A 15476-nucleotide genomic window follows, 5' to 3' on the forward strand; every position below is an offset into this window, starting at 1 on the left:
TTTGTTTTTCCTACATAGAATTTTGGGCAGGAGCAGTGTATTAAATACACTACACCCACTGAGTTACAGTTAAAAAATTATTTTACATCAAACTCTTTACTATTCCCTGCTGAGAACTTTTTTGCTTTTTCCATAAAGGGGCAGTATACACACTGACCACAAGGGTAATTACCTTTTACCCCCCTGTCTTTTCTCAGCCAGTCTGCATTTGATGGACTTCTATTATACATACTCTTTACTAGATGGTCTTTTAAATTTGGTGACTTTCGTGCTACCATCTGGGGAAAATTTCCTACCTTGTCTTTTTTCTTCATATGTTAGAAGGTGCCAATGTTTTTGCAATATTGACTGAATAGTTCTCCATTGACAATTATAATTGGAAATAAATCTTATCCTCTCTTTTTGATTTGCTTTTGTAGAGCACCTCATCTCTGTCCAATTTTCTTACTTTTGATATGGCTATATTAACAACGTTTTTAGAATAACCTCTATCTAGAAATCTAGTCTCCATCAGATCAGCATGTTTTATGTATTTCCTTTTGGAAGAACAATATGTCAATATGATCAGGATATTTTTCTCATTTTTATTTAAATCTGTGATAAACATTTCCAACACCTTTAAGGGTCCATCCCATAAAAGGAGGACGTCATCCACATATCAAATCCAAAGGATGATGTTATCCTCAAAGATGTTACCATATTTCTCATAGATTTCCATCTCCCATGCTCCTAAATGTAAGCAAGCATAGGTGGGGGCGCATACCCCCCCATTGCCGTACCTCTTTTCTGTCTATACATAGTACTGTCAAAGACAAATATATTATTTTCAAGGATGAACCTAAGTAGGGATAGTACAAAAACAGTATGCTCTCTATATTTTAGGCCCCTTGAGTCAAGGTAGTGTTCAGCTGCTTTTATGCCCTCTTTATGGGGAATGGATGAGTATAGGCCCTCCACGTCAAGAGACACTAGGAGAGTTTCTGCACTAACCTTTACTCCATCCAATTTTATTGCTTTACGGGACACATTTGTTTCCACAATGGTGCCTAGTGTTTGTGTATATACCGACCACAACGGTTATGCTAGCATGAGGAGTCCCAATGACTTTCACTGAAATTACATGCTAGAGATCTGTGGGACTGTCTATTCCTTCTAACCAAGTTGTGATAATCAGCTGTATATATCAGTTTAGTGTCTCTAGTTTTGTGCAATACTGTTATAGAGATACAATGTGTTAATTGTTACGCACGGTTGAAAATCAGCTGTTTACATTTTTCTTTTGAACAGGCAGTGTCTTTAACACTATGCTGTCTGTTTATAAGTAACTCTAACCTGATTGGGTTATCGCTAGTTAGGACTGGCCAGTCACAAGTGTTTTATGCATCTGTTTTAATGTGTGTTCATTATGTACAGGTAATCTGTTAATGGATGAGACAGGGGTCCGTTGTTTGTTGGATCTCTTTCTGAAATAAATTTATATGACTTTTCTCCAAAAGAGTGCTGAAATCCCTTTTTCTTTTTATGAAATTTGTCGAAACTTCATAATCATATCTTTCTTTTTAAAGCCTTATATATCTAAAATTTGAAGGGTCTGCACCGCATGATGTGACTGCATCAAATTATTTATTTAGTATACTATTGAAACTTGTGGTATACGTGATATCTCTCCCCTCTTAATAAATTTTTATATATATATATATATATATATATATACACACATATACATACACACACACAGTATATATATATATATAAATTATTTATTTATTATCGGTTATTTGTAGAGCGCCAACAGATTCCGCAGCGCTATTAACAAAGACGGAGTACATAAAAACAATTATAGGGATCAAATGGGTAGAGGGCCCTGCCAAGAGTTGCACTGTTGTAGTCAGCTCTTAAGAAGGTGATCTACAAACAGTTGGACTCTTAGGCTTACATGCTAAGGGGGTTCAGGGGATTGCAGTGGAGGAGAGGAACTGGTATAAAGTAAGGTTAGCGTAGTTTGTATGCATCCCTGTACAGTAGAGTCTTTAGGGAGCGCTTGAAGCTTTTAAAACTAGAAGAGAGTCTTGTGGAGCGAGGCAGAGAGTTCCACAAGATGGGAGCCAGTCTGGAGAAGTCCTGTAAAAGGGAGTGTGATGAGGTGACAAGAGAGGAGGAGAGTAGGAGGTCATGAGCAGAGTGAAGGGGGCGGGAGGGAGAGTATCTGGAGACAAAGTCTGAGATGTAGGGGGGAGCAGTGCAGTTGAGGGCTTTGTATGTAAGAGTGAGAGTTTTGTGTTTGATCCTAGAGGCAAGAGGAAGCCAGTGAAGGGATTGGCAGAGAGGTGCAGCAGATGAAGAGTGACGTGTAAGGAAGACGAGTCTGGCAGAGTCATTCATTATGGATTGTAAAGGAGCTAGGCGGCAGGTGGGGAGACCAGAGAGGACAGAGTTGCAGTAATCAAGGCGGGAAAGAATGAGAGAGTGGATTAAAATCTTAGTTGTGTCTTGTGTAAGGAAGTGTCTAATTTTAGAGATGTTTTTAAGGTGGAAGCGGCAGGCTTTAGCCAATGACTGAATGTGAGGAGTGAAGGAAAGATCTGAGTCAAATGTGACCCCGAGACATCGGGCATGTGGGGTAGGGGTAATGAAGGCATTGTCAACAGTTATAGAGATATTGGGGGTGGAGATTTTGGAAGAAGGGTGGAAAATGAGGAGCTCAGTTTTGGAGAGATTTAGCTTGAGGTAGTGAGAGGACATCCAGGAAGAGATGTGAGAAAGACAATTAGTGATACGGGTTAGCAAGGAAGGAGATAGGTCTGGTGCAGAGAAGTAGATTTGGGTGTCATCGGCATACAAATGATATTGGAAACCGTGGGACTTAATTAGGGAACCTAGTGATGACGTATAGATTGAGAAGAGAAGGGGACCGAGGACAGAGCCTTGCGGTACTCCGAAAGTGGTGACGGGGCAGAGGAGGCCCCAGAGAAGGCTACACTTGTCGGTAATATTTACCATTGAATATGAAATAAATTTCTATTGAGTACAAAGTCAAGGAGTTCTAACACAACATTTGTATGATTATTATATTTAGATCCTCTCTGTAATAAATAGTATCTAGAGGCTTGTATTCCTAGGTTATGGGGAATTGAGGAATACAAAGATTCTACGTCTATTGCCACTAAGATTGTATTATCGTCTATGTTTAAAGTATCCAATTTTTTAGAGCATCGCTTGTATCCTTAATAAAGGAGGGCAGTGTCTCTAGGAAGGGTTGCAGGCAGTAGTCTATATACTGTGATACATTCTCATTCAGGCTCCCCTGGCCCAAAATAATGGGTCTTCCTGGTGACGGATTTTTATTTTTATGTAATTTGGGTATAGTATAAAATGTTGCTATTCTGGGTTTCTTTGTGAACATAAATTCTTGTTCATGTGAATTAATAATTCCCTTATTTTTAGCCTGAGTGAGAATGTAATCCAGTTCTATTTGATAATCTATTGTGGTTTCACTTATGAGCTGGAGATAGTGTATGCTATCTGCACCTGTCTTAGGCATTCTCTCTTATAATCAACAGTATTTAGTAATACTACTTTGCCACCCTTGTCTGATGGCTTGATGGTAATCTGATCATCTTTAATCAGATCATTCAGAGCCCACCTCTGTTTTTTGTTAGATTATCCTGATAGCCAGAGCTAATATGTAGCTTGGCTATATCATTTTTAACTAGATTTACAAAACTGTTGACTGATCCTGCCATAGACAAGGGTGACATGTATTTGGAATTTTGCTTCAGTGGAGTGTAGCCTATATGTTCACTGGTTGACTCATATGAAATCTCCTCTACTTCTTTAAGTAAATTATCCTGTTGAAAGTGTTCAGTTTCTTTTTCTAACGATTTTAAGCTTTGTAAGAGTTGCTTATCTCTTATATCTAATATCGGTTTTGTATTGCCAGCATAAAGTTTTGTAATACAATTTTGCGGGCAAATAAATTTAGATCTTTAACTTGTGTAAACTTATCAATTGTATTAGTTGGGGAATATGATAATCCATTTCTCAATACTTCCTTATGTTCTTTCACTATCTGTTTTTTTGATAAATTCACCTTATAATTTCGGTTTCTTTGTTTCCTACTACTCTCACTCGTAGTTGATTTTCTGTATCTGATGATGTATCGGTGCTCCCTTCTCTTCCAAAGTCATAGACTTTGTTAGTCTGATAATCTTGATAGTCCCTTTGGAATTTTCTTTAAGAAACCCAAAATAGCAACATTTTATACTATACCCAAATTACATAAAAATAAAAATCCGTCACCAGGAAGACCCATTATTTCGGGCCAGGGGAGCCTGAATGAGAATGTATCACAGTATATAGACTACTGCCTGCAACCCTTCCTAGAGACACTGCCCTCCTTTATTAAGGATACAAGCGATGCTCTAAAAAATTGGATACTTTAAACATAGACGATAATACAATCTTAGTGGCAATAGACGTAGACTCTTTGTATTCCTCAATTCCCCATAACCTAGGAATACAAGCCTCTAGATACTATTTATTACAGAGAGGATCTAAATATAATAATCATACAAATGTTGTGTTAGAACTCCTTGACTTTGTACTCAATAGAAATTATTTCATATTCAATGGTAAATATTACCGACAAATTCTTGGGACTGCTATACCAGTTGTGCCCCCACTTATGCATGCCTATATTTAGGCAAGTGGGAGACTGACTATGTAGTAGATATTTGTCACAATATGAAGATAAATTGAAACTTTGGGTGCGCTATATTGATGATGTCTTGGTCCTATGGAATGGCGCTCAAACGGAACTTAAAGAATTCATGGATGTATTGAATAGAAAGGAGCTAAATTTAAAATTCACATACAATTCAAGTAAGACAGAAATTACGTTTTTGGATTTAAAAATTATTGCGAAAAATGGCATGTTACTGACTGAAGCCTATCGCAAAGAGACTTCAGCCAACACTATTTTGAAGGCAGATAGCCATCATATAGGTTCAGCAATAAAAGGCATTCCATATGGTCAATACCTTCGGTACAAGCGAAACTGTTCCTCTGACGAATCTTTTAAAAATCATTCAGTTGAATTAAGAGAAAGACTAACTGAAAGAGGATATTTTAACAAACATTTGAAACAAAGTTTTCAAAGAGCAAATAAGAAAACAAGAGATGAGACACTATATAATTACAATTCTAAAGGAAACAAGAGTCAAACAGATAAAGGAATCAGGGTTATCTCTACTTACAATAACAAATGGCAGGACATTAGGGCAATACTCAATAATCATTGGGAGGTGCTCTGCACTGATAACACAATAAGAGGTATAGTAGGCGAAAATCCCACAATGACCCCAAGAAGGGCACCAAGCCTAAGGGATAAACTTGTACATAGTCATTTTAAACAATCAAGACCAAAGAGTTCATGGCTCTCTAAATATAAACAAAAGGATGGTAATTTTATAGGTGGAAAATTTAGTATTTGTAAAAACATACAAAAAGGCAATAATATACAAGACAAATTCAATCGTAATATATATATATATATATATATATATATATATATATATATATATATATATATATAAAGTAAAAGGACACATAACATGTCATAGTGAAGGAGTAATCTATATGGTTTCATGCTCATGTCCGGTTTCTATATAGGTTAAACCTATAGGGAACTCAAAGAAAGAGTTAAAGAACACAAAAGAGACAGAGAACAACAATTTAAAAGATAGTAGTGTAGCCAGACACTTCTTTACTCATCATGGAAGCTCTGCATCTTCCCTAAAAGGGCTTGGAATTAATACATAGTAACATAGTAGATGAGGCTGAAAAAAGACCGAAGTCCATCAAGTTCAACCTATACAAATCTAAAATATATACAAAAAGCTCCAGTTAAGGTTAAATAATCCCACTAAAAGGTGACCCATTTAATACTAGCAATCATATCCATTAATTTTATTTATAGACAGAAATGTATCCAAATATTTTTTAAATGTATCTAGGGTATTGGCATTCACTACCTCCTTTGGTAATGAGTTCCAAAATGTTATTGCTCTTACAGTGAAAAAACGTTTCCGTTGCAGGAGATTAAATCTCCTTTCCTCCAACCTTAAATTGTGACCTCTGGTCATAAACAATTTTCTTTGAATAAACAGCGCTTCTGCGATCTCTGTATATGGGCCTTGAATATATTTATATAAAATAATCATGTCACCTCTCAAGGGCCTTTTTTCTAAAGAAAACAGACCCAGTTTGGCTAGCCTCTCATCATAGGTTAATTTCTCCAATTCCCTTATTAGCTTTGTGGCCCTTCTCTGAACTTTTTCTAGTTCTGCAATATCTTTTTTTGCGATCGGTCCCCAGAACTGCACTCCATACTCAAGGTGAGGTCTTACCAGGGCTTTATATAGTGCCAGAATTATGCTTTCCTCCCTTGAGTCAATGCCTCTTTTAATACATGCTAGTATCTTATTAGCCTTTGAAGCTGCTGCCCTGCATTGTGCAGAATAGAGGAGTAGATTTAGATAAACAACTGTTAAAAGCAGAGTGTAAGTGGATTTACAATATGTGCACTTTAACTCCCTTTGGCCTAAATGAAGAAATTAATTATGCTCCATTTTTATAGTAAATCTCTAAAATTAGGATAAAATCAGATTTCCCAGATACACTCTCTCCTCTTTTCTTTAATCTTTAGTTTGGAAGGTTAGTTTCTAAACTGAATATAGCTATGTGTTAGGATTATAAAACAAGATATCACTAGGGCTTTACCCATTAAAGCGTGATATGTATATATGCATCAATCCTGAGTATAAAATGTTGCTGTAACTAATAAATGTTATAACTGTTACATTTCTCATTGATCTAAGCCTATAAAAAGTATATTTAGGAATGCAATATAGCATAATATTACATCTTTATCATTAAATGAAATGTTCCACATCAATGCAATGTTTAACTCAATATGTAAGTAGGCAATCAGTAATAAAATTATACATTTCTTTAAGCAAATAGGTCTTTATTTTTTCACCATGAACAAGCAAGTTAAAGTTAAAGACTTTCACAATTGGAGGTCATAATATGACCCAGGAATCCTACACTTTGGGTATAAATTCCCGGGAGGGAAGGAAAAATGGTAGCACTGATACGCTGTGAAGAAGCTGCATCGGAACTTCCTAGCGGCGAAACACGTGTTGCGTGTTTGGATATGACTCAGAATGGACCACCCAAGTACAACCAAAGTTTGTTGCCATAATTGACTCTGGAGGAAGCTACGTTTAGCTCAGACGGCAGTTTGCATAATGAAGAAGCGCTGACATAAGCAGAAATTTGGCGGAAAAGAACGCAGGATAAGGAAAGTGTATCATACACTAAAGCAGAAGTCTGAACAACATACAACGTATCGAAGGGTGGCGAGAATTGACAGGGCCCCTTAGTTGGGAGTAAATCTCTCAGTAGGAGTTCCCCTAGGTCACCATATCTTACTATGCTTGAACTCTGCTGATATTTATAAGCATATGTGTTCACCCTGTTAGATTACAAAGTTGTTATAATTGATTGCCCTGCATCATCTTCTTTTAGTAACCTGCATGAACTGCCTTTTATCGCTGCTAACACCTTACAAAGTTCTATGGATATGTGCAGATTATTAAGCACATCATTATCTGCTTGTCTTTGTTATATGGGATAATATTCTGACACTAATGCTACAAATAAATGCAATGATATTTGCTACACCCGGATGCTTAGTATTGATTTATGCACATTTATTTGTCTAGCGTATTGTTATGCTGTATCTTACTAACAAATGTATATGGTTGTGATTACAAATTACTACACCATGTAATGATTATTAGGCTTTAGTAGCGTCGATTGGTGGTGTTAGAGAGATTAGAAATAATTTTATACATTAATTTCTCTCTTAATTAACCCTATAAGACGTCTTATTATTGGATATTTTCCTCTACCATGGCCATTGGTAAATGTTGTTAGCTCGTTTAAGGTGGGATATATTTGTTTGTCTTGTTTTAGACATTTGCAGTTAATAAATTTGTATTCTGTGTATTACATCATGTTTTCCTTATATTTGGTGTGATTGGATACCTCTACATATGTGGAATATCTATTTAGGTATTATAGTTAGAGATGGATAGTCCTGTATTATTTCTGTCTTTTTCTTTTCCTTTCTACCTTTTTATATGAGAAATATATATTTTAAATCTCCAAAAGTAAGGGTACTCACAGAACTTAGAAATAGTAGAAAAACTTTTATTTAATTTATTTCAACATTTATATGTCAGTCGATGTTTGGCTACACGTTTAGCCTTTTTCAAAACAATCTAAAAACATAATATATACAAATCAATTATTTAATGTACAAAAAAATTAATTACACACTGTGACTCATAATGCTATAGACAAGACACAAACCACAATATGTTCCCAGTGGTGTATTGTTTGAACCATACATGAGTTACAATATTGAGCATTTAAACCACTCCTGCTAGGTCCTATATACAACATAATGATATATACAATGTAGTTATGTGTGAAAACAGAAACCTAGTCTAACTGGATACAAAGTATCCTAAATATGTACTGTATATGCACAAGCCCTTTATATTTAGGACAACGCTTTGTAGTTTGGGAACATAAACAAAGAATATTGCCTGCTGACAGGAGCTTGTAATCATGGGCTTTAAACAAACTTTAGGCATAGACTTATAGATATTATTGTCCACAACTCATTCTAATATATCAAGGCACTATATAATGTTATGCCATAAGCAAGCACGCCTGGGAAAGTACTAAGAGATTTCTTACTGACAAAAGAAAATCATTAATTACCATTAAACATCCTTATGCGGACTCTTTCATGCATACCTGAATAAGTATTTGCAAAGTTCGGCCTCTCAAAATGCCATTCCGTGACGATATGGAGGCATGTACACTGATGGGCCCTTTTAAACACACCTGCTAAAACCCCATTGGCTGTGACGTCATGTATGATGCGGCAGGGGGTGGGACTTAACTACGCTCACTCTGACAGATCATTCCAGCCTCAAAAGCTAAGGACTGTCACATTACGTGACACAAATAACCAGAGCCTGCATCCAAATGCTGGAATACTGTGCCTGCAGAGTCGTGGCATATTGACAAAGAAAATGACATTCAAACATTTACAACAGAGGCGCCCTGGCTTATAGCACATATAATGTATACATCGGTAAATAGTTATACCCAGTCATTTAATGAGTTCAATAGCATTATTGGCCCACAACATCTCTATCAATGAGAAATTAAACACATGAACAATATAACTGCATCCGAATATATGAATGGGCAGCGACTTTAACGCAGCACTGTGGAATAGTAAGAGTTAATTGCAGGTAACCACATATTAAACATGACAATTAGCACCAACATGGATTATATATAGGCAATATATAGTATTAGCTCAGTACAACAATATAAGCTAACTAACCTCATATTTTAAACACTGTGACAATTTGAACCCCAGACGTACTATTAGGTAATGCTAAGAGGGACAATGTTTGCATAGTTTCCCAAATGTCTGTATTAACAGAAGGAAGAGAAAATGTAGATTTAAACTTGGTAGCTGGAACAAAATGAATATCTGACTTCTGCCATTCCTTAGAAATGAGTTCAGAAATGGGAAAAGGGGAAGGCTGTTTGGGAGCTGCCCTACATTTTGTATCAATCCACTTAACTGGTTGCTTACCAAGACAATCCTCTACAAAACTCTAGTAGCGAGCTAAATAAAAACTGTAAACATTTATAATCCACAATCTGATGCGTTTCACTGAGAAACTGCCTGGCTGCGAGGAGGTGCCGGGCATCAGACTGGTTACAGGATCCCTCTAAATCATGAGTAGATTTGCACTTCACTTTCACCTCACTCCTTATCCAGGAGGCAAAAGAAAATGACTAAGGATCATGGGAAGTGGGCGGGACTTAAAGCTCTGGTGTGCTGCATTGTTTGACTCCTTCTAGTGGTCAGGAGGGGAATTGCCACACTATTGGACTCTCACCATTTGATGAAAGAAAAACCATTGCTACAAACAAGATGTTAATATACTTTAAAAATGTTTAGAGTTGGCTAATGTGTTCTTTTATAGCAAAATAACAGAAATGCATTGTAAGCTGGGCCCCTTTTAAACTGGTTTTAACTTTTGCATGAAAAAGATTAGTTTATTAATTTACAAAGCCTAACAGGAAGTACCTTTTCGTATAAAAAAGGCTACCAGTTTAGAAGCTCACTGGTCAAAAAAAGACAGCACAAGCATAAGATATAAAAAATGGTTATTTTGTAAGCACAATAACATCCATTGTGCAACAAAAGCTGTAAGGCATATGAAAATGCCCTCTTTTAGGTGAAACAAAGACAAAATACTTTAATGTCCCTTTAAATGTTTAAGTATATCCTGCACCATTTTTATCTCTCGATCGAATGGTTTGTTAGGATTGCACTGTTAAAGGACCTGGCAGTGTAATCTGTGTCTCTAATTTATTAAAGTGACAGTCTACACATTGGTCATCTTAAAGTCTTACCTTAGATTAAACTGCAAATAGTCTCCTACACCCCTTTCTATATCATGCAGCAGGAACAGTAAAAACTTATTTTAAAATGAATATTGTTTTTGGCCACTTTAAAATGGCTGCCAAGCCTGGGCCCACGGATGACATCATGATCTGGGCTGCATATGGCATCCAATCACAAAAGGCTCACCAGACTGTCAATGGTATTCAGCAGAGAGCATAGATGCAGCCCAGATAAAGGTGTGGAGGAGGTCTTTTGCAGCTTAATCTAAGGTAAGACTTTAAGATGACTAAGGTGTAAACTGTCCCTTTAAATGCACAACAACAAACAGTCATGAAACAAAGAACACTTAAAAAAAATCTAAATGTGTATTACTTATTATTATGGCCTAATATCTTACCTCTTCCCAGTAAAGCCTGCTCTGCACGTGCAGTTTGCTCCCCATATCCCACTCATACACTGACCCCCATTCAGGCAGCTGAAGTTTCGATCGCATTGATCTGGCGGGAAAGGCCACCTGGTTCAACAGAAGAAATTAGATAATAGAAGTAACTTGTGGTATATTCTTGCTGAATCACAAAAGAACATTTAAAGGTTTCATATCCCTTTAAAGCACAACAGCTCTTAATTTAGAGTGTAAGTGTTTAAAACAACAATCAGTCTGTGCTGTATAATGGTAAAGTTAAAGGAAATAAACATATATTCCAGGCCTAGAATTACGTAATTTAATACAATCTAATCCAGAGGGGTGAAAAGTGTCAATAACTTGCAATAAAAAATGGTTAGGCTCTTAAATCAGGCCAAAAACTGCTTTACATAAATATTGATTGTTTAGAATAACTATTGTTGGCTACTTATAAGATAAAAAAAAAATATTTACTATTAAACATTGTTAAAGGGACAGTCAAGTCCAAAATAAACTTTCCTAATTCAGATTGGGCATGTAATTTTAAACAATTTTCCAATTTACTTTTATCACCAATTTTACTTTGTTCTCTTGGTATTCTTAGTTGAAAGCTAAACCTACATAGGCTCATATGCTAATTTCTTAGACCTTGAACGTCGCCTCTAATCTGAATGCATTTTGACAGTTTTTCACCACTAGAGGGTGTTAGTTCATGTGTTTAATATAGATAACAATGAGCTCAAACATTTGAAGTTACCTAGGAGTCAGCATTGATTGGCTAATATAGAAATACAGAATTTGACGGTAGATAAGAACCAAAAAGGCCCATCAAGTCTACCCATATTACATGTTACTTTTTCCATAGGATAGCCTTATGCATGCCCCATCAAGTCTACACATATTACATGTTACTTATTACTTAGGATAGCCTTATGCATGTCCCATCAAGTCTACACATATTACATGTTACTTATAACTTAGTATAGCCTTATGCATGTCCCATCAAGTCTACACATATTACTGTTACTTATTACTTAGTATAGCCTTATGTATGTCCCATCAAGTCTACACATATTACATGTTACTTATTACTTAGTATAGCCTTATGTATGTCCCATCAAGTCTACACATATTACATGTTACTTATTACTTAGTATAGCCTTATGTATGTCCCATCAAGTCTACACATATTACATGTTACTTATTACTTAGTATAGCCTTATGTATGTCCCATCAAGTCTCTGCATATTACATGTTACTTATTACTTAGGATAGCCTTATGTATGTCCCATCAAGTCTACACATATTACATGTTACTTATTACTTAGTATAGCCTTATGCATGTCCCATCAAGTCTACACATATTACATGTTATTTATTACTTAGGATAGCCTTATGTATGTCCCATTAAGTCTACACATATTACATGTTACTTATTACTTAGTATAGCCTTATGTATGTCCCATCAAGTCTACACATATTACTGTTACTTATTACGTAGTATAACCTTATGCATGTCCCATCAAGTCTACACATATTACATGTTACTTATTACTTAGTATAGCCTTATGCATGTCCCATCAAGACTACACATATTACATGTTACTTATTACTTAGTATAGCCTTATGTATGTCCGATCAAGTCTACACATATTACATGTTACTTATTACTTAGTATAGCCTTATGCATGTCACATCAAGTCTACATATATTACATGTTACCGTTTTCTTAGTATAACCTTATACATGTCACATCAAGTCTACACATATTACATGTTACTTATTACTTAGTATAGCCTTATGCATGTCCCATCAAGTCTACACATATTACATGTTACTTATTACTTAGTATAGCCTTATGCATGTCCCATCAAGTCTACACATATTACATGTTACTTATTACTTAGTATAGCCTTATGCATGTCCCATCAAGTCTACACATATTACATGTTACTTATTACTTAGTATAGCCTTATGTATGTCCCATCAAGTCTACACATATTACTGTTACTTATTACTTAGGATAGCCTTATGTATGTCACGTCAAGTCTATACATATTACATGTTACTTATTACTTAGTATAGCCTTATGCATGTCCTATCAAGTCTACACATATTACATGTTATTTATTACTTAGGATAGCCTTATGTATGTCCCATCAAGTCTACACATATAACATATTATTTATTACTTAGTATAACCTTATGCATGTCCTATCAAGTCTACACATATTACATGTTACTGTTTCCTTAGTATAGCCTTATGTATGTCCGATCAAGTCTACACATATTACATGTTACTTATTACTTAGTATAGCCTTATGCATGTCACATCAAGTCTACATATATTACATGTTACCGTTTTCTTAGTATAACCTTATACATGTCACATCAAGTCTACACATATTACATGTTACTTATTACTTAGGATAGCATTATGCATGTCCCATCAAGTCTACACATATTACATGTTACTTATTACTTAGGATAGCCTTATGCATGTCCCATCAAGTCTACACATATTACATGTTACTTATTACTTAGGATAGCCTTATGCATGTCCCATCAAGTCTACACATATTACATGTTACTTATTACTTAGGATAGCCTTATGCATGTCCCATCAAGTCTACATATATTACATGTTACCGTTTTCTTAGTATAACCTTATACATGTCACATCAAGTCTACACATATTACATGTTACTTATTACTTAGGATAGCCTTATGCATGTCCCATTAAGTCTACCCATATTACATGTTACTTATTACTTAGGATAGCCTTATGCATGTCCCAACAAGTCTACACATATTACATGTTACTTATTACTTAGGATAGCCTTATGCATGTCCCATCAAGTCTACACATATTACATGTTACTTATTACTTAGGATAGCCTTATGCATGTCCCATCAAGTCTACACATATTACATGTTACTTATTACTTAGGATAGCCTTATGCATGTCCCATCAAGTCTACACATATTACATGTTACTTATTACTTAGTATAGCCTTATGCATGTCTGATCAAGTCTACACATATTACATGTTACTTATTGCTTAGTATAACCTTATGCATGTCCCATCAAGTCTACACATATTATATGTTACTTATAACTTAGTATAGCCTTATGTATGTCCCATCAAGTCTACACATATTACAGGTTACTTATTACTTAGTATAGCCTTATGCATGTCCCATCAAGTCTACACATATTACATATTACTTATTACTTAGTATAACCTTATGTATGTCCCATCAAGTCTACACATATTACTGTTACTTATTACTTAGTATAGCCTTATGTATGTCCCATCAAGTCTACACATATTACATATTACTTATTACTTAGTATAGCCTTATGTATGTCCCATCAAGTCTACACATATTACATGTTACTTATTACTTAGTATAACCTTATGTATGTCCCATCAAGTCTACACATATTACATGTTACTTATTACTTAGTATAGCCTTATGTATGTCCCATCGTCTACACATATTACTGTTACTTATTACTTAGGATAGCCTTATGTATGCCCCATCAAGTCTACACATATTACATGTTACTTATTACTTAGTATAACCTTATGCATGTCCCATCAAGTCTATACATATTAAATGTTGCTTATTACTTAGTATAGCCTTATGTATGTCCCATCAAGTCTACACATATTACATGTTACTTATTACTTAGTATAACCTTATGCATGTCCCATCAAGTCTACACATATTACATGTTACTTATTACTTAGTATAACCTTATACATATCCCATCAAGTCTACACATATTACATGTTACTTATTACTTAGTATAACCTTATGTATGTCCGATCAAGTCTACACATATTACATGTTACTTATTACTTAGGATAGCCTTATGCATGTCCCATCAAGTCTACACACATCACATGTTACTTATTACTTAGTATAACCTTATACATATCCCATCAAGTCTACACATATTCCATGTTACTTATTACTTAGTATAGCCCTATGTATGTCCCATCAAGTCTACACATATTACATGTTACTGTTTCCTTAGGATAGCCTTATGTATGTCCCATCAAGTCTACACATATTACATATTACTTATTACTTAGTATAGCCTTATGTATGTCCCATTAAGTCTACACATATTACATGTTACTTATTACTTAGTATAACCTTATGTATGTCCCATCAAGTCTACACATATTACTGTTACTTATTACTTAGTATAGCCTTATGCATGTCCCATTAAGTCTACACATATTACATATTACTTACTACTTAGTATAGCCTTATGTATGTCCCATTAAGTCTACACATATTACATGTTACTTATTACTTAGTATAACCTTATGTATGTCCCATCAAGTCTACACATATTACATGTTACTGTGTCCTTAGGATAGCCTTATGTATGTCCCATCAAGTCTACCCATATTACGTTACTTTTTCCTTAGGATAGCCTTATGTATGTCCCATCAAGTCTACACATATTACGTTACTTTT

The 15476-nt window shown here is 35.2% G+C and overlaps 1 protein-coding gene across 1 annotated transcript in view; it reads right to left on the bottom strand.

The window, feature by feature from the left end:
* CRB2 (crumbs cell polarity complex component 2) overlaps positions 1-15476 on the bottom strand; it is a 275022-nt gene that overhangs the window by 44465 nt on the left and 215081 nt on the right. The window contains exon 11 of the mRNA XM_053695489.1: positions 10971-11087. Coding sequence (XP_053551464.1) covers positions 10971-11087 — 117 coding nt within the window. The remainder of the gene's footprint in view (positions 1-10970; positions 11088-15476) is intronic.

Source organism: Bombina bombina, chromosome 12, assembly GCF_027579735.1.
Source record: "Bombina bombina isolate aBomBom1 chromosome 12, aBomBom1.pri, whole genome shotgun sequence".
NCBI classification, from domain to species: Eukaryota; Metazoa; Chordata; class Amphibia; order Anura; family Bombinatoridae; genus Bombina; species Bombina bombina.